At 39.0% G+C, this 22,913-nt stretch overlaps 1 protein-coding gene across 1 annotated transcript; it reads right to left on the reverse strand.

Moving 5' to 3' along the window:
• Positions 1-1,486: 1,486 nt before the first annotated feature.
• On the reverse strand, positions 1,487-22,359 carry ttll4 (tubulin tyrosine ligase-like family, member 4). The gene is made up of 19 exons (XM_088931179.1): positions 22,256-22,359; positions 19,060-20,601; positions 17,736-17,827; positions 17,150-17,213; positions 15,848-15,972; positions 14,684-14,794; positions 14,325-14,401; positions 13,847-14,041; positions 13,388-13,470; positions 12,641-12,769; positions 10,698-10,820; positions 9,516-9,614; positions 8,749-8,883; positions 7,208-7,342; positions 6,404-6,506; positions 5,346-5,556; positions 3,563-3,633; positions 3,123-3,202; positions 1,487-2,201 (listed from the first exon to the last, which is right to left on the reverse strand). The coding sequence occupies exons 2-19, from the start codon at positions 20,514-20,516 to the stop codon at positions 2,045-2,047; spliced, it is 3,447 nt and encodes a 1,148-aa protein (XP_088787305.1). The 5' UTR covers positions 20,517-20,601; positions 22,256-22,359; the 3' UTR covers positions 1,487-2,044.
• Positions 22,360-22,913: the final 554 nt, after the last annotated feature.

Consider the following 22,913-nt stretch of genomic DNA (forward strand, 5'->3'; position numbering starts at 1 on the left):
GTAGAATATAAGCGATGGAACTGCAATTTCTGAACCTCTGATTGTATTAATACACCAATATACAGTAGGAAACAACAGAGGATTAAACTTTTTTTTATTGTGCCTGAAGTGTTCTTTCGCACCTCTTTGAAGTCCGTTCTAGGACATCTCCAGAAGACTGAAGTCAAACAACAGTCCCGGATTCTCCAACAATAAGGTAAATGTTGATGAACCACAGTGGATGGGCTAGGAGCCTCTACATTATGACACAGTGGCAGAAGGAGTATAATGAATGGCACAAAGAGCCTATTTTAAGAGATTTTGTTGGTTGCAACCAGATTAAAATTATTGCACATCGCAGAAGCAAAATGAAACAAAAAAAAATAATTGGATGTAATTGATGACTGGGCAAACACCTAGCCAGATGATTTTTAATGTATGTAAAATCCCTGTGCTTGTTTACATGTAGTCAAAACAAACTATAAAATCAAGTACCAAAATTTTATATATGTTACATCATATCTATCTTCTAGATAGCGTGGGGAAGCAATAAAAAGGCTAAATGTCAAAATGTTCAGCTATCTTGTCAGAAGTGTAGAAACAATGCATGTTAAAATCATAAAATGAGTTTGACCTCAAAGGCCAAAAGATTCAAAATCCTCAAAGGCATTGACACACAACAGTCTTCTCAAGAATAACAGTGAAAGACACAAGAGAACAGGACAAAAGTGGAAACACATGGAGTCAAATCTAAAACTGAAAACAGTAGAAACTTCTTGACAAAGTGATGTGAAAGAATGACACTTTACCCAGCATTGTGGTGAAAATTGATCCCCGGCTATCCATCAAAAAATCCTTGAGATCCTTGGATCAATAAGCTACCAACTACCAAATAGGTCAGTTGGGCTGAACAGCCTCCTGTTGTTTGTAACTGTTCTCATGAAAGCTGAGTTTCCACACTGAACTTACCAACCTCAGCTTTAAAAACAATTGACTATACCATGATCTTACCATTTGCCTGTACAGTTCAATTTGTAGAAGGCCCAACCTGTTTCCAGATTGCAGCTTGCAGAAATGTAATTTCTGTTTTTGCTGATAATACAATACCACCAGAAAATTTCAATTAAATTAATTCTATTAAAATTTAGCCTCATTTTAATATACTGTTTTAATACTTAAAATGCCTAGTTTTGTCTTCTTGGGTAGTAATTCCATCGATTTTTGTTACTTTCAACATTAAATAAAGGTATTCGGTAATACATAGGCACAATTGATGAGATCTTCAGTTTTTTTCATGGAGTGCGTGTTAACTCAGTGCTCTCAGTTGATCCCAAGCCAAAGAGTAGACATTTTTTCCCGAACTACATAAATGCTCATTATGGGGAGAGGAAAGACAACTACATTCCAACTAATCCTAGTTAGTTGTAACTTGAGGCTTCATTTCCACATATACTTTTGGTAAATCAAATTCATCCCAAGTGAGAGTGGCAAAATAAAACAAAAGCGATGCCATAGAACAGAATCTTTTAATTTGTTTTAATAACTCAGAGTCGACAACTGGATTCCTTTGTGGGAACCCCATGAAAAACGAGACTTTTCTATAGCATTTGTTTTTTTTTAATTGAACGATCAAACCCTCTTCCACCCAAAATTCTTAAATGGTCGGGATTTCTGAAACGACCAGTCAAACATTTCCGTCAAGTCAATTAAGTGTCAAATCACCTCGAAATGTGAGCAAAAATATTTTTTTATGAACAGAGCCCAAAGTGAGGTGGCAAAAGATGAACGCAAACACCCCTCAGAATTGGAGATCAGATGCACAGTTTCCATATTGAAAGAATCTCTGTAATTCACACCGCTACTACAAACAGACTTTTCGAACAAAGTCTTCCAAAAGTTTGGCCAGTTATTTCCCTACAACATTCTTAATACCAGATCCTGCTTTTCCGACCTGAAACAAAACCGACAGACAACCTCCTCTCTTCAAGCCAGTGAAGACCCTGAGGTTTGTGTGCCTGCAAGAAGTCAACGCAGACAGTGAGGAGAGCGGATCTCCAGTGATGTGTCATACGCAGTCCCTGCTGAGTGCCCTCTCACAGGCCTGTGAATCCGCCATCTCCAGGTTCTCAATCAGAGGCAGACTCTGGCTGGCTGGCATGGACCACAAACCCTTCACCATCTCCTCAGGTTCATGCGTTTTTCTGCCCTGGTTCACGGTAAGACTGTATAAACAGAACGCAGTATAAAACAAATCAATACGGCAGTTGCATATTAAATAAGCACGGACAAAATGGTGAACTGTGCCAGCGCACAGCTCCATAATTCAAACTGTCCCTGACCAACAGATAGAAAGGTCTTTAATGATACCTACCCCCCTCACCATTATTGGGTATCTGTCCACATCTCTGGATCAGTTCATCTACTGATCAGTTAAATATTTATTGTACTATCCTCTGCTGCTTATTTTCACCAAATTAAAATAGAATTTATATTTGCATTTGAAAAAGGTGGACCTCCGAGTCAAAGAAATATTTTCCTAATTAACTCACTGATAACTCTCTTGATGAGGAATGGAAAGGGGATAAAGAACCAATTTTGCATGAGGTGGACAAACATACAATTCATGCAAACCTGAATCTGCCAAAAATGGATTTTGGAAGAAAACGTGGCACCACTTGGTGCAAAATTATCAGTCAATTTCAATTTCTATTATACATTACATTTTGACATTCAAAATATCTCAGTGTGCATCTTTGCAGCCCACATATTAAAATGTTAAAATTTCAATTTGTTATTTCAATAATCATAATAACATAAATCTGTATTAGTTAGATGTAGTAATCTGAGTAACTGATCAGCTGTTTGTATCATTTTTTACATTTATTCTCGCATTGCTTTAACTACCACATTTTATTCTATTAATACATTTATATCTGGTATTTTTTAATCCATGGGTGTACCTTCCTTATTTTTCAGATTCCTAGAACCACAGAAATACTCTGAATTCACTGATCCAAAGACTTTAAGTAAATATTTAAACATTTAAGTAAATATGTTCTTGAAGTAAATATACTCTGAGAAAAATCAAAGCGCTACAGTTGCTTTTACACATCAATACATTGCAGAATTAAGATTGTTCTTACCTGACTCTGACCGACTCCTGTTTAGGTGTCATTGGACCATGAGATTCAAGCTTCTGGAAAGCACTGGATTTTGAGGACCACTGACAAAGGACAATGGACATTTGTGATGTTAATAAAATTCCTTACACTTATCGAAGCATTTTTCTTTAGCAGTGTACTAGATTGCCTCAGAGCACAAATAACTTCAGAGTCTGCTCTTTTCTTGCAGGATGGTCACAACAAGTTCTAAGGCTTGCAGTGTCAAGGTGAATTAACTGTGATTACAGATAGGTAAAATACTCAGACTTTAACCAAGTATCTTTAAAAAAATCAGATTGGTGAGCTGATATAAATCACAATAAAGCCATTATTTAGCGTGGGAAAACGATTCTGTGATCAGACAAGATTTTGCCATGAGGCAGAAACATTCAGTTTTTATGAAAAAGCAACTTTGTACTCACAAGGTGTGCCGGATCAAAACTGTTTCCCAAATGAACTCCTTTTTGACAAAGACTCTTCAACACACTGATACCTAAAATACAAAATTAAGATACTCAAAAAAGGCAAGATCTTCTGTTGAGGAGTGGATCTGAGAATTCTAAACAAAACTACTATACCAAATCTAGTCAAGTATTTGGAAATGTCAACATTATGTTAGTATGAACAGACTGAAGATGTTTTCTAAACCATTCAAGCAAGCCTTTCTTATGTAATAAGGGGAAGGAGATGTCTCTTATTTCTAAGTATTTTTTAAAGGCTGACAGACTAAAGCAGATGCTTACAAAAAGGGCTGCTATAAAATTATTTTATATTGGTTACTTGATTAAGTACTAATGCCCAAGTTCAACAACTTCTCTTGCTGAAGGGGTAGGTTAGATGTGTGTTTCAAGTTTAATTGCAGAATATGCAAAGTTCTTTTACTGTCACAGAAGGGTTTCATTTTCATATCTAAAAAAGACTCAATTTGTCTTCTTTGCTTTTGCTGAAACCTGGAAGATACTTAGCATGGAACTTTTTTCAGTGGGAGTTTGTAATCCCCCCGTCTCTGTGTTGAACAGATCGACCTGTATTTTTGACACAGCTCTCCCTGCATCAGTGTAGCTCAAATGTCAGACTGATGTCAAATGTCACAGTACCAAACTAGCCTTAGGGGTGGAGAATCTGGCCTCCACTAATTTTGAAACATAAGGAACTAGCTTACAAATGCAAACTAGAGGAGGTCATTTGGCCTGTTTACCTTGTTTAATAACTATCTTCTGACTGATCCAAGGATCATATGCAGCTCTTTCTTGAAAGAAACTGGAGTATCACCCTCACAACGGGCTAAGAAGTTTATTCCAATATTGCACAACCCTTTGTGAAAAGAAGTGCCTTCTGCTCTGTTTCCACCAGCACTTCCGTAAGTGACTGGTTCATGTTTTACTGTTGATTCTGAAGAAATTGACTGGGATAAATTTGTCAAAGCTTTTCAAGATTCTGAACACTTGATTGCCCCAGTCAAAGACTAAAATGATCAATTGTTTTCAGCCTTTCAGAGAAGGACTTCCCTTTAAGTCTGGGAACTCATCTGGTTGCTTTCCTATGGACTGATTCCAGAGCAGTAATATTATGTTGTAACATGTTGTAAATTATGCACAATATTCAAATTGAGTTCTTACTAGTGGCATTTTGCAGTCTTAACATTACCCTCCATTTAAATTATACATTTATTGAGGATATGCATTAGAAGACATGCAGAGTATGTCAATATCTGCGACAGACGTTGTCTTATGAATTCTTCCACATGGTCAAATGACCCCACATGGCCCTCTTGAAAATGAACTTGGATTGCATTGTTCACAAAGCTGAAACCTGTGATCTCTATGCTACATCATGAAATAAATTTAATGAATAAAATTTGTTGCTTTTCAAGCATTGTCAGACTTTGCAACTTTATTTACCGACTTGTAAATTTTTTCAAACAATACTATATTTATGCAAAACATTATTTTAGCTGCAGCTCACCGAGAAAACATCTCTGATCAGATTAACTTCTCCTCTAGCCTACAGGCTTCAAGTATAATATCACTGAGGTCTGTGGTCCAGAGATCAGTATCAGAGCACCATCACCTCAGTGACACTGCGGTTAGCTGTTGCATTCTTAACAGTAACTGCTCTCTTTATCTTTGCAGAAGATAAAACCTCTGCAGAACACAAGCGGTAAAGACCTGGACAATCCTGCTCCAAGTGCAGCAGGAGCCCCACCTTTCTGCCTGTTGAGACAGTACTTCTGCTCCCACTGGTCGAGGAGAATGTTGAGGTATCGCGGCTGCTCAAAAAAGCGAAGGTAGCGCGAGGAGCTCGGGGTGGGAAACACGCGCTCAAACTCCCCCCTCCTGCAAAACTCGTCTTCCGTTTCCGCCAGCACCCGAACATCATCGGGAGTCAACACGTCCAGGATCGAAGACAAGAACTCCTAGGCATCCAGAAAAAGAAGAGGCTCAGGTAATAACTCCTTAGCATTTCCCCCCCAATAATGACATGTTCATGTTAATTGGTGACAAAGTTTGCTAAAATTGTCATAATTCCATCAAGGATTTATGTTTTATCCAAATTGCAAAAATGTATTAAGCAAGCACCTTGAAAAAAAGTAGGTTTCGTCTATATTTTTTCCAAAGCAGGTTATCCCAGTAGCGCGATATTCAAATGTTATCTGCAAGTGTAAAACAAGACTGAAGTGGCCTGTGAAAGGTTTTACTTTAGCAATATAAATGGGCGATTTTAATGCCATCGATGTACCCCAACATCTTAATACTCAGAACAGACAATGCATCACCCCAGAAAAAGAATCAGCTCATGGAATGGCAAAGTTGTATTTTATTGAGGTATGAGAGGTACAACAAAATGAATAAATCAGCAATGGATGCTCATTCTTTTCTTCTCTCTTCAGCATGGAATAAACCTTTTCTTGTTCCTTTGCAGCCTACGCATGCTGACATAGCTACCTACTTGAATTACAACATTATGTCTATAATGCTGACATATTTGTTATGCAAAGCTTCATATATTATAAACAAATTTGGACTTAAGCAAATATACCAATCTGTACAGTGCTAAGGCAGACTCAGGAAGATTCTTGGTTGAAACGCCAAATTGGGCTAGCATTTTCTACAAGGAACAATGAAACATTTTCTCTCTCCAAAGACACAGTGTCAAATGTAACGGAAACTCAAGCTGAAGCAAGTCCAAAATAGAAGCAACCTGACAAAACTCTTTAATGTTCAATGCAAATAGCTTTAAAAACATATAGCTGGAATTGTTACCTGTTCTGCAAACCTTTGGCTCAGAAAGTAAGCCCTTTTCACCTTCTCATCAGAAGACAGCTCAGTAACATATTTAGTCTTCTCTTTCGCATTTGCAGACAAGCTGAAAACAAAACAAGTTTCTTTAACCCAATACAAACTGTTAAAATAATACACATGGTTGGGTTTTAATTTTAAAAAAGCACTTTTCAAAAGGTTTTCATGGCCTTCAATAAAATAAAAAGGTTTGAAATAGTTATTTAAAGTAAGTCAAGTTTCTTTGGTCTTAGGTCTTAAATTCACATATCAAAATAAACATATTTATAAACTTAACATTAGACCATTTGTGGCATCATAATACAGTATGGAACAATTGACTACTACTAAATAATAAGACCCTGAGTGCACATGCATTTTTACACTATGAAAGAAGCACCCATGACTGTGCTAGCTCCCTTGTAATGACAGACATGCAAAAATGATGGGACAAATAATGAATTTCAGTGCACATGACCAACGCAACACTGTTACAGCCTGCTACTAACAGTCCCATCTGTCCCCTTTAGTCTACCCTGTATCCAAAGCGAACCTGGCCAATTTTCAAAGTTACTCTAGGTAAATTTCTTATTTCTGTGTGCTTACTGTAAATGTTTATATTGGCTTTAGCTTTATTTTTGCATGTCTTAACATTGGGCCTTTTTACAGCTGGAGACCTATTTTTTTCTGTAAGAGCTGTGCCAATAACAGTATGCCCACAGCTGATATGCCCCTCTCCAGGTAGCTAAGCAGAATGCATTAAAATTGACACCAGTTTACAGCACGGACCTGCTTGAAGAGCTGGATGCATTTCCAACAGATATCACATCCTCTTTCTGAGGTAGAACAAACCCTGCCAAGTTCAGGACATCCCGAATCATCTGTCCCTTGATGGCAACATCCAGTGGAGAATTTGAGTGGAGGCTGAAATACAAACAAAACGTTAAAAGCCCATAGCTTTTTCTCCAAGGCCACAGTGCATCAAGTGTCATAGGTCTCCAACTCACTCAATTCTATAAACTTGGGAAAGGATTAAATGGTGACAATTATTGAAAAATCATATTCATTATCTTATCAACAGCTCCAAATGAGAACAAGAACACCCTGTATCCCTCAAGGAACAGAACTGGGGAACATCTGTTCTGGGTTTATAAGCAACTTTAAAGAGTCAGTTAGCAGAGATTTTCCTGGACAGCATTAACTCCTCTTAATTAAGCAACTGACTAATCCAATTAACTAATTCAGAAATAATCTGGAATTAAATCCAGAAGACACTAGCTCTCCAGGACTAGGGCTGCTGGCCTCAGACTTAACTGAAATATAAGAAGTTCTGTGTATTTTTACAATATACAATTGAGCAAGATCTCCTGCAACACAGTTTTATCATTTTATACCCGTTGCAGTCAAAATTATTGAAATTATTCAGATAACAGTAGAAAACCTAAATATGAGTAATATCTCAAAAACAAAAAAATCTGGACAAAGGTAATGGGGATATTTTGTTAAGTCTTCCTATGTAATTTCATCAAAATAAATGGACCTCAGGAGATTTCTTACATGTCTAGGGATGAAAACTTTACAAACCGTATTTCTTCTAACACTCTTGATTGAAAAAAAAATAATATTAGAGGTCTCTAGCCAACATTATTTGCAGTTGCTCCCAATTAATAATTAGAAAACAGGTACAGATGGACCTACACAGCACTAGGTGGGAGAATATCAGGCTGCTGCTGGTGTAGCAGTAGGTGGCTCTCTTCTTCTGGAGGAAATCCCAAACCAGTGTCCTAGCAAGGTGGCGAGTTGTTGCATTTGGTGCCTTCTTTTCTTAAATTAAAGGTACTGTCCACCGCGAACGTCAAGGCAGATTTTGGAGGTGTCAAGTGCTGTTTTGATTCCTACCCAGCCCTGACCCCTAATTCTCCCTTGCAATAAGATTCTGATCTGAATGGGACTCTTTAGGGGTGGCACAGTGGCTAAGGATCTGTGCCTGTGGCTGGAAGGTTGCCGGTTCAAATCCCGCGGCCAGCGGAGGAGTCCAACTCCGCTGGGCCCCTGAGCAAGGCCCTTAACCCCAGCTGCTCCAGGGGCGCTGTATAAATGGCTGACCCTGCGCTCTGACCCCAAGCTTCTCTCCCACATAGCCTGAGTGTCTCATGGAGAGCAAGCTGGGGTATGAGAAAAGACAAATTCCTAATGCAAGAAATTGCATATGGCTAATAAAAGTGATCTTAAACTAAAGATTGTCTGCCAGTGGAGAACACTGTAGAACCTCTACATCACTAATCATGTTCCACACTCAATTCCAGTGAAGATGGAAGGTGCAAAGTTACCTTGGTGAGATGTTGACCTCCAAGACCCAAGGCTTTAAGTTTTCATCCAGCATGATGTCAAAACCAAAGAGCTCGTGGCAGCTGTAGGGGCAGCGCACATGCATCTTAACCAGGCTGTTCACATATGGGTCAGATCTGCAAGGGAAACACACACAACCCTTATGAATGAGACAGGAAATCTTGGTCCTGTAGATAAAACTGGAGATGTCTTTCCTGTGTATCAGCTATGGAAGTTTCCTCCTGCGATGGCAAACACTGCAAAGATGATTGTTTTGCAATGATCAAAACAGGATGAGGTACAGTGCCTTGCTTTTGCATTCACTCCTTTCTCATCCAAAATGTTCAATCTTATTGTGCTACAAATGAGGTATTTTTTTTCCCCAAAGCTAATATTTAAATCATGCTCAAACTCAATGATTTTCTGGGTGAAAATTAGATTTGGGTAAAAACTTAAAAAGGAACAGATCACAAAAACTAAACTGTTTATTGCAGAAGTACCCCCCCCCCTTTGCTAAGAAATCCTAATTAGTTCATGTACACAAAGTTATTTTACCAAATCACACAATTAGCGGAATGCTGTCAGTGTGCGATAATTGCGGAACCTTACAGAGAAAGGTATATATACACATTTTGAAATTGTGTGAATCACAGTCTGGTAGTGAATTTCAACGAAAGATCTGACCACAAAGACCAAGGAGGTTTCAAAGCAGCTCGGGGATAAAGTTACAGAAAGCCAAAGATTAGGAGAAGGGTATAAAAACACTTACGCAATGATGGTTTTGATCACAATGTCCTTGATCTTCTCCCAAATCAAAGAAGTGTTCACTCCTTTTGAATTCAGATACTGCCACAGTGCCTTCAAAGCCCTTCATGGTTAATGACAGCAAATAGAACAAATTAATACCTTGACATATTTTACTTTAAAACAGCAATTTTGGTGATATGTTTACCAACAGAGAATTGTAATTGGAAGCATCCTATGCTGTATCCTATCGATACAGTTTAAATATTAATAACCTACAATTCACTTTCAATAAATTCTTTTATTTATAGAGTTTAGCAAAAATATGTCTCTAAAATAGAATTTAGGAGCCAATACATACAAAAGCACACATTTCACAATCTAGAATCAAGCTGTTGGTGCTCAAGAGATGTCAGTAGATCAGGTTGCATTAATACTGTAAAACATTTTAGGGGTAGAAATCATGCAGGTAAATATTAGGTATAGATGAGTGAAAACTGTTAAAATGTCAAAAGCCAGAATTTCAGAATTACCACAGATCTTTAATCTTATTCAGCCATCCCTACATAACTGAAAACAGACAATTCACCAAAGTACTGATTTCAGTAGCACAACAGCTTTGTGGGGTAAAGACCATTATGATTACAACACAGTGTACTGGCAGGCTCAACAGCCATGAAGTTACTCTAAAACTTTGGAACGAGCCTATAACAGTTATGAGTAGTTTGATGGTTTTTACATAGAAGGCAATGGCTACTAAACTTAAATGTGGTGATATGAGGTACAGTTTTTAAAAGTATACAAGCTGTTTTAGCTCCCCTGTATACCTGCTGTACTTTGTGAATCCAAAACTTTAATATACAAAAAAGAACAGAAATACAGAAATAAAAACCAGAGGATTAAAAGTCAGCAGAATTCCTCAGCTTAAACATGGGGTACTGTCTGCAGTACATGTGCTGAAAACAAACTACAAAAACCTCTACGTGATCAGGACTTTATTTGCACATTTAAAAGGGTATCTGCAGTTTTTTGTTCCAGTACTCTCTGGGCATTTACCTGAAAAAAAAAGAAAAACTGGCAAAATATGGGGCCCTAGAATTTGAGGAGAAAAATCCTACTGACAGTTTCACTTGGTTAAAATGGTTAACAGCATAGCTAGACAGTCGGATAAGTAAAATGAATGTGTGGATTAAGAGATGAAGCTCACCATTTGTGACCCTGACAGGCTTTGTCATCACTGTTGGGCTGATAAGCTGAATTGTTTTTGTTCACACTGTAATTTGTTATGTGGATAAACTTGTTGCTCAGGCTTTTCATAGATGAAGAATACCTAAGGGGAAAGAAAAAAAATATCCATTTATCATTATTGTTGCAACATAACTAGACTACAATACACGAAGGGGACAGTTTTGTACTTATATAAACCTTATTTCACCTTTCTTCTCCATGGGAATGGAACAATGTACCAGACATTAGGAAACTGACATCTAGTTCAACTCAAGAGGTAAAAAATATACCGCTACTTATTCAAAACTAAAAACATGTCCACTTCAGAAACCAATCAAGGTTTAGCACATATGTGACAAACCATCTTTCAAGCCACTCTACTCTCTATCTTCAATATTTCCTACCAATTTAGAACATCAGCATCTTTTCACAAATTATGTTTTATGACCAAACACTAAAGTTAAGAACTTATGCCTATTTGCTTGGGATGCAGCAGAAATGTGCTTGTCACGAGATGGTTCAATGGCACGCGAGAGGCTGACTAAAAAGGTCAGGTCTCATGGCTTTTCGATGGCATTCTGCCTATTGACAAAATTCCACTGTATTTCTAGGTCAGGAAAATCCTTTTACAATTCTGATGACCTTTCATGACCATGTGAACCCTGCTGAACAGAAATAGGGGCTTTGCAGCATAGTCACGATGTGCACTGCTGACAATGCACACTTCTGAAAACGGTATTAACTAGTAACTCCAGAACAGCCTTCTGGCACCAATTCATCAATTTACGAGGGACTTCCAACTACTTTTAATTTTGCGGTTAGAAAACAAAATGTATTACACCCAGTTTTAAGCAAAGCTGCAGAAGAATATTCCTTAGGTAAAAGTGCACACATATAGGAGGAGTACAATTAAAAATAGGTAACGGCTATCATTATATATGGAGGTAATGTACAATCAATAGATGAATTGTGTAACCCTACCGTACCACAGGTCAGCATAGGATGCAATGTCAGAGTACCGCCAGCCACAAAGACACTAAGACCCAAGAGATCTATCATAACTGCTCCACTGCTCCCCATCATGACTACACTTCCCAGTTCCCATTATTTTCTCTTTTTACTCCTGACCTCATGCTCTATCCCAGGTTCCTTCAGCACCCCCTTGTGCTCCCATCTTATAATCATTCTACTTTCTCTTTAGAACTACCAAAACAACTTCTAATAATGCTGATGTCTTGCTTTCTTGCTCTGGATATCATTGTTCTTTTAAAAGCTAGCACTCCCCTTTACAATTCTCCCTCACTGGCAGACCACTGCTCTGCTTATGTCCTAAACCACGCTTGCCATCTTTCTGGGCAGGATGGCACCACTGGCTTGTTGCTCTCTCCCTCTTAGCTGTTCTCTGGACGGTCCTCTCTATTGCCACTATGAGTTTCATAATGTCAATTCCCTTATTGGCATGCTCCTGTCACTTCTTCCTGAGCACCTTCCACAGAATCCGGCTTAACACACCCACTATTCTTCATTAACTTTAACTCCAGGGCCCTTATACTCTCCTGCCTGGGTTTACTGTAGCTGTCTTGGCTCCCTCCCAATACACGATGCTCTCGTCTTTAACTCTTCTACACTTTTAAATGCTACTCCATTGCAGCAGTGGCTTCCTAATGCTGCACACATTATTCAAAATATTATTCAAAAAACGATTCAAACCATTTGTTTTGGCACAGCACACATCATACATTTTCCAAACAATACCTGTTTTCTTTTAATTTTAATTGACTTTATTATACATGGTGGTAATCCTGTCTGGTTTCCTCTGTACTTACATGCAATGCAAATTGAAAAACTTCATTACAAAAATTGTATGAACTCATGATAAACATAAAACGTAATGAAAAAATGGGCATCGTGCTCATAACGTACTTGCAGCTTGCAAACCGGACCAACCCATCTGTAAACATGTAGATTCGAAGTGGATCGTAAGACGTGACGTGCACATAAATCCGCAGGTCAAACTTGTTTCCACTGATGAGGTAGGGCTTGTGAAGATACCTACAACAAAAACGTGATTATTGGGTCTGTAAATCCATCAAAAGTAACTATTAGTCATGTCTTACAAGTGACCTCTTTCAGAACAGCAAGTTAGCTTTTCAGGAACTAATTTTAAGCAAATGCATTAAATTAAATTTGGGGGAAGAAAATGTACTTTGACAAATTTTCCCAAACAATATCAGTTAGAAATTGTAATACAAAGCTTGGAAAGGTTATGATTGGGATATGTACAAACATGTATGCAATGAAACAAGTAATAGGTTTATTCCATGCTGAAAAGAGAAGAAAGAAAACAACGTTTCGGCCGTGGAGCCACACCTGAAGAAGACTCCATGGCCGAAACGTTGTGTTTTCTGTCTTCTCTTTTCAGCATGGAATAGACCTATTACTTGTTCCTTTGCAGCCTACGCATGCTGACGCAGCCACCCACCTGAATATGTATACAATCATATAACTAAACATTGTTTAAAGTCAAATCATCACTAAAAAATCAGCGGTTGTCAAATTATAAATCGGACCACATTTCTGTAGTAAGTAGAATAACAGATCACCCTATAAAATCGGAAGGAATGAAACAAGGCTCTCTGTTCTGTGGTTCCATACTCTTGCTTTACTCACTTCTGTACCAGAAGAGGCCGCTTCCTTGGCAGCTGACTCCATTTGTGAATTACCTGAATCCCAATCCCTCTTGCTGAAGCAGGCTGAAAAAAGTTTAACAAAGAAATATAACCAATTGTTAATAGAATGTGTTTCTAAAGACAACCAAACTAAGAACCTGGACAGTGCAAGGCTTTCTATAAAAGAATACCTGAACTAATGTCTTTATGCCTCTCAATACTATATTATATACTGCAAAAACCACTCTACTGTTTCTTGTGCATCTTCACTTCTACTTGAAAGCTTTTTACACACTACTGTGTATTTTGCACAAGATGCACATACTGTAAAAATAACATGTAAGCAATCATTGCTAAAAATTGCGATTGACAAATTTTGAAATGGGGTGATGAGAAACTGAAAACTGAACAGTTTCCACTGCGGTGGAGGAAATGGAATGCTTTTCAAGCCACAGTTTACCGGTTTTATGATCCATTTCTGCTTGCTCCCACTTTCTTCCCAGGCCTTCTTCAGCTGCCTGATATCTTGTGGAAGCACAAAGGACTGTGGGAAGAAATTGAATTCTCTTTTCCCAAAGCGGGCCTGCATTTTGGATAGGTTTCGCCACAGACGGTCTTTCCGTCCAATTTGGAAGGAACCTGGGAAGTGATTCAGCTGGAACAGCAAAAAAAAAAAACTAAGTTAAAGACTAAATATTGTGAATGTTAAATCTACAATTCCAGCTAGTAAACTATAAATGGGACGAGTACAGTGGTTCTTTAAGAATTTAGTAATGAAAGGGAATGAATGGCTGTTTATTACCTGCTAATTATTTAAATGTTTATATATGACTTCACACATTTTGGGACTCATACTCATCACACATACGGGAACAAACATGCTTGTTTTAGCAGGTGAACCGTTTGAAACAAATATACAAAATGAATACTTTCAATACCTTCTGATATTCCCTGATAGCCTTGAATCCAGGAGATTTCATGTGGTGACCCCAGCAACCTAGCCAGTCATAGCTTTCTAGAATTACAAAAAATGTCAAGTGTCCCCATCACCATTAATCAAAACACATCAGGAATTTAAACCCCAAATCACAGATGTCCAAAACCTTATCCTGGTGGGAAAACCTGGAGTTATAGCTCTCTTTAACCTGTGGCAAGATGGGTTAAAAGGAATAACAAATACAGGCAATTAAGTCAGAGTTTAAATTAAGTAGCTAAGAGCTCAGGATTAAACAAAAAAAAAACCCAGCTAGTGAGAACTAGACGTCTCTACTTTGCCATAATTCTGGGACCTACTCACTTTTGCTGGCTTTAAAATGAGATCTTGCTATTGTGTGCTTCACCACGTTGGGGGTCACAGTACTCATCTTCCATTTCAACAGTTTCTTCTGTTCTGAAGACAAGAGCTCCACTGCAATAGTACAACAAAATTAAAGAAATAAAAATAAAAGTTACAGAAGACCTGTATTTTCTGCATAACTACACAAGCTTCTAGGATCCAGACACTACAACTATTCATATCAGAATCAGTACCAAAATTAAATCAATACATTATATTAATGAAATTAACTACTAAGACTGGTACAAAATTCAAGAAAGTCATTCTATGAAATGAAAATAAAGAAACACTAAAGCTGAAGATTTTCAGCTGTATGAATTACTGTAGAGACAGCCAGGGTTCAACTTTGATAAAAGATGACTGTAGGGTTTTCAGGTCTGTGGTACCGTTTTAGCATAATATAAACATGAGGGCGTGTAAAAGAGATCTTGTACAAAGATAATATCCTCCCTAATGACTCCTGTACACTCTTAATACTATTTTAACTATTGAGACAGAAATTGTAAGGCAATGTTGGAAACAAATGTTAGAAAGGTGTTTCTTTGCTGCAGTTTCAAAGTTCAAAATATTTAATCTTTTTAACTTGAGAGGACCACATAGAACACCTACAGTAAAGGAAAAAAAACATCTTTACAGTGGCTTACACTGCATTTTGTCACTTTTTTAGCACAAATATTTTTTCAACCCTGACAAAGGGAGACTGTTTTAGATCCATGAATTTTCAACATTCATCACCCTTGCATTTTGCAAGCTCACAGCTCTTTATCGACTGCCCACACAAAAGATTGCTAGTTGGTGAACTTTTCAGTAAGTCTTCCAGGCATAAGCAGCAATCTTAAGAAAACAAATTATGCCTGTAAAAAGAAAGAAAAAAAAAACAGTGGAAACCAGGGTTCCCCTCCTATAAAATGCAACAATTCACAGATCAAATGACTGTTATTAACGGGCAGCTCATATAATTAAACCAATTCTGAAAGGTCAACCCCACCTCCAACAAAAAGACCTGCCAATCAAACGACACAAAAGGCAGCACACTGCCACATCATGAACTGAACAATCATGAAAAGCCACTAACAATGTCCAAGAGCTAAAGCCAGCATCCAAGATGTAGTGCCCTTCACTGACCTTTCTCATCGGGAGTGCTGAAGTATAAGGTGGGAAGCACATTTGGGAATAAGCTTGGCACCAGTGCAGGCTTCAAAACCTTGTTTTCCTCTGACTCTCTCTCCACTGGCTCCTCAATACAGCTCCTGCAGAAACCAAAGAGTACAAGAGGACTGTCTGATTGTTCACTTATATTACTGTTAAAATTTGCCAGATTATCCTTATAGATCCTCCTTTTACAACTCACCTAAATAGCAATATAAAAGTTAACCAGTCAAAGCACTCTATAAAGAATTATCTTAGACATTTCTGTTTAAACTTTTCAGGTCACAAAAAAACATTTTTATGCGTATGATTAAAATATATCTTAGCCTTGAACAAAAATCAGCAGTTAAAAAAAATCAAGAACTTCAAAGAAAACGTTTTTGGGTACCTTTCACTTGCCCATAACATTCAGACAATAAAACCAAATCATAAAGATAATACTAGTGAGAGATTTGTATGACTGTATTCATTTGGGTTTTGCTGATCTAATATTACGTAAAGTGGTGTTAATAGCTTAAAATGACTAAAAAGTGTATTCAACAAAACCTGATTCACCCAGTTTATTGTAATTTAATGAGGTATAAAAGTACACTCAGGCAAATGTGCAATTATTAAATGTGGGAAGTGTCAAGGTTTTAAACAGCAATTGCACATCCCAGCAGATATTTTTACCACACCTGAAATAATATATATTTATAGTGAATATTTAGTAGCTGTTTCAGCTATTTCTAATTAACATCAGGTTGTTTCTAGATTACAGGCCTAGTCCAGAATTTTGAAGTCTTTTATGTGCCTGTATTTAAATTGTTTCTGGTCTGTCAACTGCCAAACAAATTCATTATTTGGTGCTGACTGTGTAGGACCTTTTCTATTTTTGAAATCTAAAATGCTAAGCTTCACAAATGTGGAAAATGTAAAACTCTGAAAAATTAATTTAGTTTTTTTTTTATTTGGGGAAATTAAATTTGTTTAAAAGATAATTCAGAATAATCTGTTGTTTACATAATATCAACTCTAAAACATTTCATGAGAATTAATACAGAAAGCTAGTTAGTAATGTCAGTACAAACAGCCTAAAGACAAACGTGGCATGTGACCTTTTATAAAGAATAACAAAATCATCAATTTAGTACTTTTGCAGGTCTTTGCTCCAGCTAATTGTTACCAAAGTGAATTTCAGCACTTCACTTAATTAATCAATTCAGTACTTAACCTACGTGAAAGGCACCCTCAACTACTGTAGCTGAGTTGTCTTCAAGTGTAAAAAGACTTGGTTACCTTGATGTGACAACCATAGAAGACGCAGAGGATGCATCATTTATGGAACAGCAATCCGATCCATCTGTGGTCAAGGGAAAAAAAAAAAAGGCAACCTAAAATTACACTTTAAAATATGTTGCTGAGGTAATGGGATGAAACAAAGTAACTCCATAAACAAAGATAAAGAAGAATAACATAAGATATGCCATACAAATACACCTCAAATGGAAAATATCTACCAAAAAGACCAAGACAGTTGTGAGACTCCACTTGATAGAATGTAGCTTCATTAGTGGTTTTTGAGAACAAGGTCACAGGATGACTGAAATTCTACTAGATATATATGAGAGAAATATACTAGATATATATTGAAGGGTCCTGTGAATGTTTTTCGAGATCATTTCAAAGCCTGTTTTGTGGCACTGAACCTTTTAGTAGCTTTTACGGTGTCTAAATCTTAATGGTACAAAACGTCAATCCTCTTTACCGCGATCTCTATCATAACAATAACACAAGAACCAAATAAATGTAAAAATATTGAACCTCCAACTTTTTCTACTCCTCAATTCAATCTCAACACTGGCTACAAGGAAAGAATACCAACCATCATCTTCTACATTGCTGTCGTTCTCTAGCTCCTCTGGCAGCTCCTCCTCATCAGCATCCATATCTGGCATCATGGCTTCATGGTCATGACTTAAAAACGGTGAGAGAAATTTTAGCAGAACTAAAGGGGACCCCCTATAAAAAAAAAAGCTAAACCCCTTTTCCATCTTAAAGGACTTGCTGAAAGCCACTGGAAAAAGCCATTGAAAAACAGTCATCCCAAAAAGCATTTGGTTTGTACTCTGCAGCAATGACCAAGACTCGATCTTTCTTTTCCGTAAAGATTACAGCAGTTCACAAAGATGTCATCATAACATCACAGCCAAAAAATGACAGTAAAACACAAGGTATGCACAATCAGAGCACCTTATGTGAAAGGGTGGAATGTGGTAGTCTTGAACAGACAGAATGCAAAGAACAAAATCTGGTAAGTGGCAGAGAATGGAGAACAGCAAAGATCAGAAGGTTGTAGCGCAGGTTAAGAAGCTAAGAGTCAAGTGCACAAGTGTGATGTGAATAAGCAGGTTTGGGTTTAAAATGATACCTAAGTAACTAGAAAGCTGATTTAGCTTTAACCTCCTCAAAAAACAAGGGGGTATTCTGAAAAACAGTAGCACGGTATCCAGACTGCAGTGTTATTGGGACAACACTTTCTGATCACAAAATTAAAATCAGTCTGTTCCTAATAACAGGGCAAAAGTACAATGAGACAAAGCAGCCCCAGGCAAGGATTAAAGGTACAGTAAGTGCTAATGATTCACTTGGATATTAAAAGATTTGACATTAAAACAAGAAAAATATTTAGGACAATATCATTTCTGACAGACCTATGCATATACAGAAATGTCAGATGTTAGATGTTAATTAAATTTTTTGGGTTTTAATTTTTGCTTTCCTAAATCCAACAGAGAAAAGATATTACATACTCAGTAGTGTGAAAACATTTTGGGAGCTACTTACTTGCAACATGCAAATAAAGTGCTTGCATATAAACATAAAAAATGATCTCAAATGTATTATTAATTGAGAAGACAAATTGTAAGGACACCCAAAACAGTTAAGAAATTGTTAGCCAAATGTCAAAGCAAAGAGCCAAGAACTTGTTTGGTGATGTTTTATCTATGACTTTTAATCCATATTTCAGTGTTGTGCAGTTAGATTGTAAAAATGGGTCCGTTATGTCAAGCAGTTTTATTCTGACATGAGCTACAGTGCAGTTCTTATCTTCCATAAAGAAAATAGATACCCAACTTAGTTTTATTTACTTGATCAGTTTCATAAGAATACTTATAGCTAATGAAAACATACTAAATGCTACTTACTCCAAGTCTTTCATCACTATGCCAGGCTGATCCTCCTCTTTCACAAGAGGCTTGGCTTCTTTGCTCAAATGAAAGGCAGATATTTGTGTGGCAACAGAGTAGACAGATGGTTGATGAGAAAAGACTGGTTCCACACACTCTCCCTGAGGTAGAATGGTACTGGCATTGACCTGGATGGCTTCTAAAGAGGGACTGTTGGAAAACGATGGTGCATTTCCACTCTCAGTGTTTTGCGTGCATAGTGTGGTCACCTGTGCTGGACTTGCTTCCATCTCGCCATTCATAAGGCAAAACCTTGAGGCTTTCGTTGGTGACGTAAGGCGGGGCTGACCCAGGAGTGTCTGCATTGAAGATCTAGCTTCCTGCTTCTCAGTACCATCGTGGAACCTGCTCCTAACTAATTTAGGCTCTGCAGGACACCCATCCAACCCTGGCTGCTTGATGAGACCGTTCCGCATCTCATTCCTCCGCTGCGAGCTGATTTTGGGCAACCTCTGTTCCGCTTCCACGGGCGTGATCTGAAAGCTAACATCACCGGCCTTCTCCACGTCGCCGGTAACTTGGCCGACACAACCCTCTGAACTGCTAACGGTCCTCTCGGAGACGATGGTGGGAGCACAGGATTCCACACTTTGTGCCTGGTAGATCTCCTCAAGAATGACATCATTAACACTTTCTGGGTTACACTTTTGTCGGTCTGGAGGGAAGGGCGTACTGCAACTGAGGGAAGGCACAGGTTTGTTAAATCTTGCAGGCCGTGGATCCATCTTCATATCACCCTTATCCCCATAATAATAGGAAGCAGCCAAGTCGAAGGCGGAAGAAGGTATTCCTGTATTGCTAGACTCCCGTTGGGGGTAAGAAGGCACTTTTGCGCTGGTTGGCTTCATAAAAGTATTTATTCTAGGCTTGCTAGTCCACGTGGAGGGCTGATTGGTGGGCATGGCACTCTCAATAACCAGTGGCTGCTTTCTGGAAGCAGCCTTGGGGGGAGAAGGGCACGTCGGGTAAACGGCAGGCTGAGGAGAAGAAAAGGCCCGCTTCCCCAGGATCCCAGACCTGAACCTGAGAGACTCCAGGCGCCAGTAAGGCCTGTAGCTGTAGACGGTCTGTTCGAAACAGCAAGGGCTGCTGAAAGGGACGAGGGGGACCGCGGAATGCTGCGAGACCTTCGGGATGAAGGCAGACCCCGCTGTGCCAATCGCAGGCACGCCGAGGTAGGCACGGTGTGGAGGGATCCCTGAGAAGAAGTAGAGCCGGTCCCGTAGCACTCTCACATTACTTTGGGACCCGCAGCCACCGGCGAGGGGAAGCCGAGCCTCGGCGGGTTTCGGATGCCTTCTCTCCAGGGGACTGGAGGCGTAGTAACTGGGGGGCTTGACCACAGCAGACCCAACTCTGACAGAACCACCAGGCTGCGAGGCCAGTTTCACTTCCTCAGCTCCACTGGAGGCCATGTGTAGCCATCCTACACCACACCAGCAAAAGCCTTGGGGTCACGTCAAGCACGGAGGAGGACAGGCATCTTGGTCGTGTGTTAAGCTAAGGCAAAGAATGAGAAGCACAATACTGTCAGAAAAACTGGAAACTGCAGTCATCCTGCTTGTTATTCAGAGCAAGGCACCAAACTATGGCCTCACTAGTTATCGTGTCTCTACATCATAATTAAAAACCACTTACATCTTAATGTCACTTTCTGTTAATTAACTTTCCAGATCCACAGACTCACTTACCATGGCGAAATACATGCCTTCATCGAGAAACAATAGAAATGTCATTAATGACTAAAAAGTTCACAAAGCGTTAGTCAATTGACTGCACCTCAAATCAAAAGCATCTTGTAAAGTATTCTTCTTCGGGGGGGGGGGGAAGAAATATGACCAGCTGAGCCAATAAAAAATAACTTACACAAAGGTGTAAGTAGAAAACTCAAAGGCCCTTTGGGACTGGAACCCATTGAACACAATGTGAAGCTGCTGATGCTATTCAGGGCACCACAATGTCTACCGACTCAAAACACACTGCTGCACCCCTAATCGGCACATACACAATCCTTGCCCGTGGTAAGCTGAAGAGAACATAAACCTCATTTTTCAACCCTAACGAGCACTTCATAAGCGGATGACATAAGAATGCGTGTTGCTGCAACTGTAAGCAGCATATCTAGAAGGAAATCAAGTCAACCTATAAATCATAAGCGATTAGAAATGATAAAGTAGTGGGAAATAAACTTGTGCAGCTGTTTGTGCAGCTTGTGCCCTCTGACGGCAAAAAGTCCACTTTTCAATTTCCCCGACAATAAGAAGTAAAAACAAGCATTATTTAAACTGTAATATGCACGATAACGGCGAAATCCCCTGTGCTTCTTAACAGCTCTTTCATTTATAGTCATTGGTATATTCACTCCACAAACTTGGACATTTCTTTCATAGAAATTATACTGAACACCCACTCCATGAGGGCGCATTAATACAGCAGATTACAGGCTTGCATTCCACAATAAACTCTGAATTGCAACATAACACAAGCCTTCCGAACCAGCAGTCTGTAAACCTGTAAAACCCTTTACCCGAATCTGCGACCACAACACGGCACTTCCCAAAACTTGAAAATCTAGCAGCCGAAAAACGCCTCTGTCTTCGGGGGGCAACAACCTAGTTTCGACTTCTTAACCGCCTGCACACAATTCGTTATCTGGCGAGCGATTTCATAAAAAAAAAACCCACAAAGGTTTCGTGTAAAAGATAAACCTATTACGATTGTGATTATACGGAAATACCCACATGGAGAAACACAATTAAAAAAAAATGCCGTGTCTTAACGTTGCGCGAGTTTAATGTGGCTGAATCCTCCATTCAGCTGCATCAGCACCCTTTCAAACCGGCTGGGCGGATCTGCCACCCGAACACGTTTCAGACTGTTTGAGGCAGGAAAATCGGGCGGAATTTCTCACGGCAGCCCGACACGAAAACATGAAGCTGGGCCGTGATTTTTTTTTTTTTGTTTTGTAATCTGAAATGTATGCGGCGAGCCAGCCGGTTACCACGCTGTTTCTGGGGCCTGCGAATATGGAAGACCATGCCCTGCCGCCTGACGCTTTGGAAGCGGCTCGACCACTCCTCCTTTTCAAAGGGTAACAGATCAGCGGTTAAAGCCGTGTCCAGCTTCGGCTGTGAGATGCGGTTTTTAGCCTCACCTGGCCCCAGGTAAGTAAGCGCCTCCAAGCTGAGGTCCCACAAAGGACTCCGCGATCCTGCGCCCGCCGCTTCCTAGCAACCGCGCAGCTCCTCCTTACACAGCCCGGCAGCCGCTTCCGCTGACGTCACTGACCGGACTTTGAAAGACCCGCCTCGAACTTGAGTTGTAGATCATTTCTTTTTTACTCTGTCGTCGTCAGTTGCTCTCTTAGTGTTCTGTTACCGTCGGTCTACCAGTAAACAGTTTAATATACATCGACTTTTTTTTTCTCCAGCGTACTAAATTGGATAACAGTTTAATGATATGGGTACCACTGAACATTCTTGAAAGAAGAAATGAAAAAAATGCAAAGCAATGTAACTAAGTTATTCACTAGTTATGACGTTCATGAAATATTATTTATAACTGAAACAGTAGTCAGTGTCCCAGGAAGTTCGGTTATATATGCTAATACGTCTTAAGACCTTGGCTTGCAAAAATAATTTCTATTATCATTATCATGCAAGACACTCCCTTGCTTTTGGAGAGAGAGGCCTGCCCCAGTCACCTTCGATCAGTTTCACACTTGCAACTGAAACATACAGTACGTAATCTGATGCTGTCTTGCCTTCACACTAAATCTCACATTGCATTCAAGCAATTATCCCAATTCTGGA

This window comes from Atractosteus spatula, chromosome 13, assembly GCF_055471065.1.
Source record: "Atractosteus spatula isolate fAtrSpa1 chromosome 13, fAtrSpa1.hap1, whole genome shotgun sequence".
In the NCBI taxonomy this organism is placed as follows: domain Eukaryota; kingdom Metazoa; phylum Chordata; class Actinopteri; order Semionotiformes; family Lepisosteidae; genus Atractosteus; species Atractosteus spatula.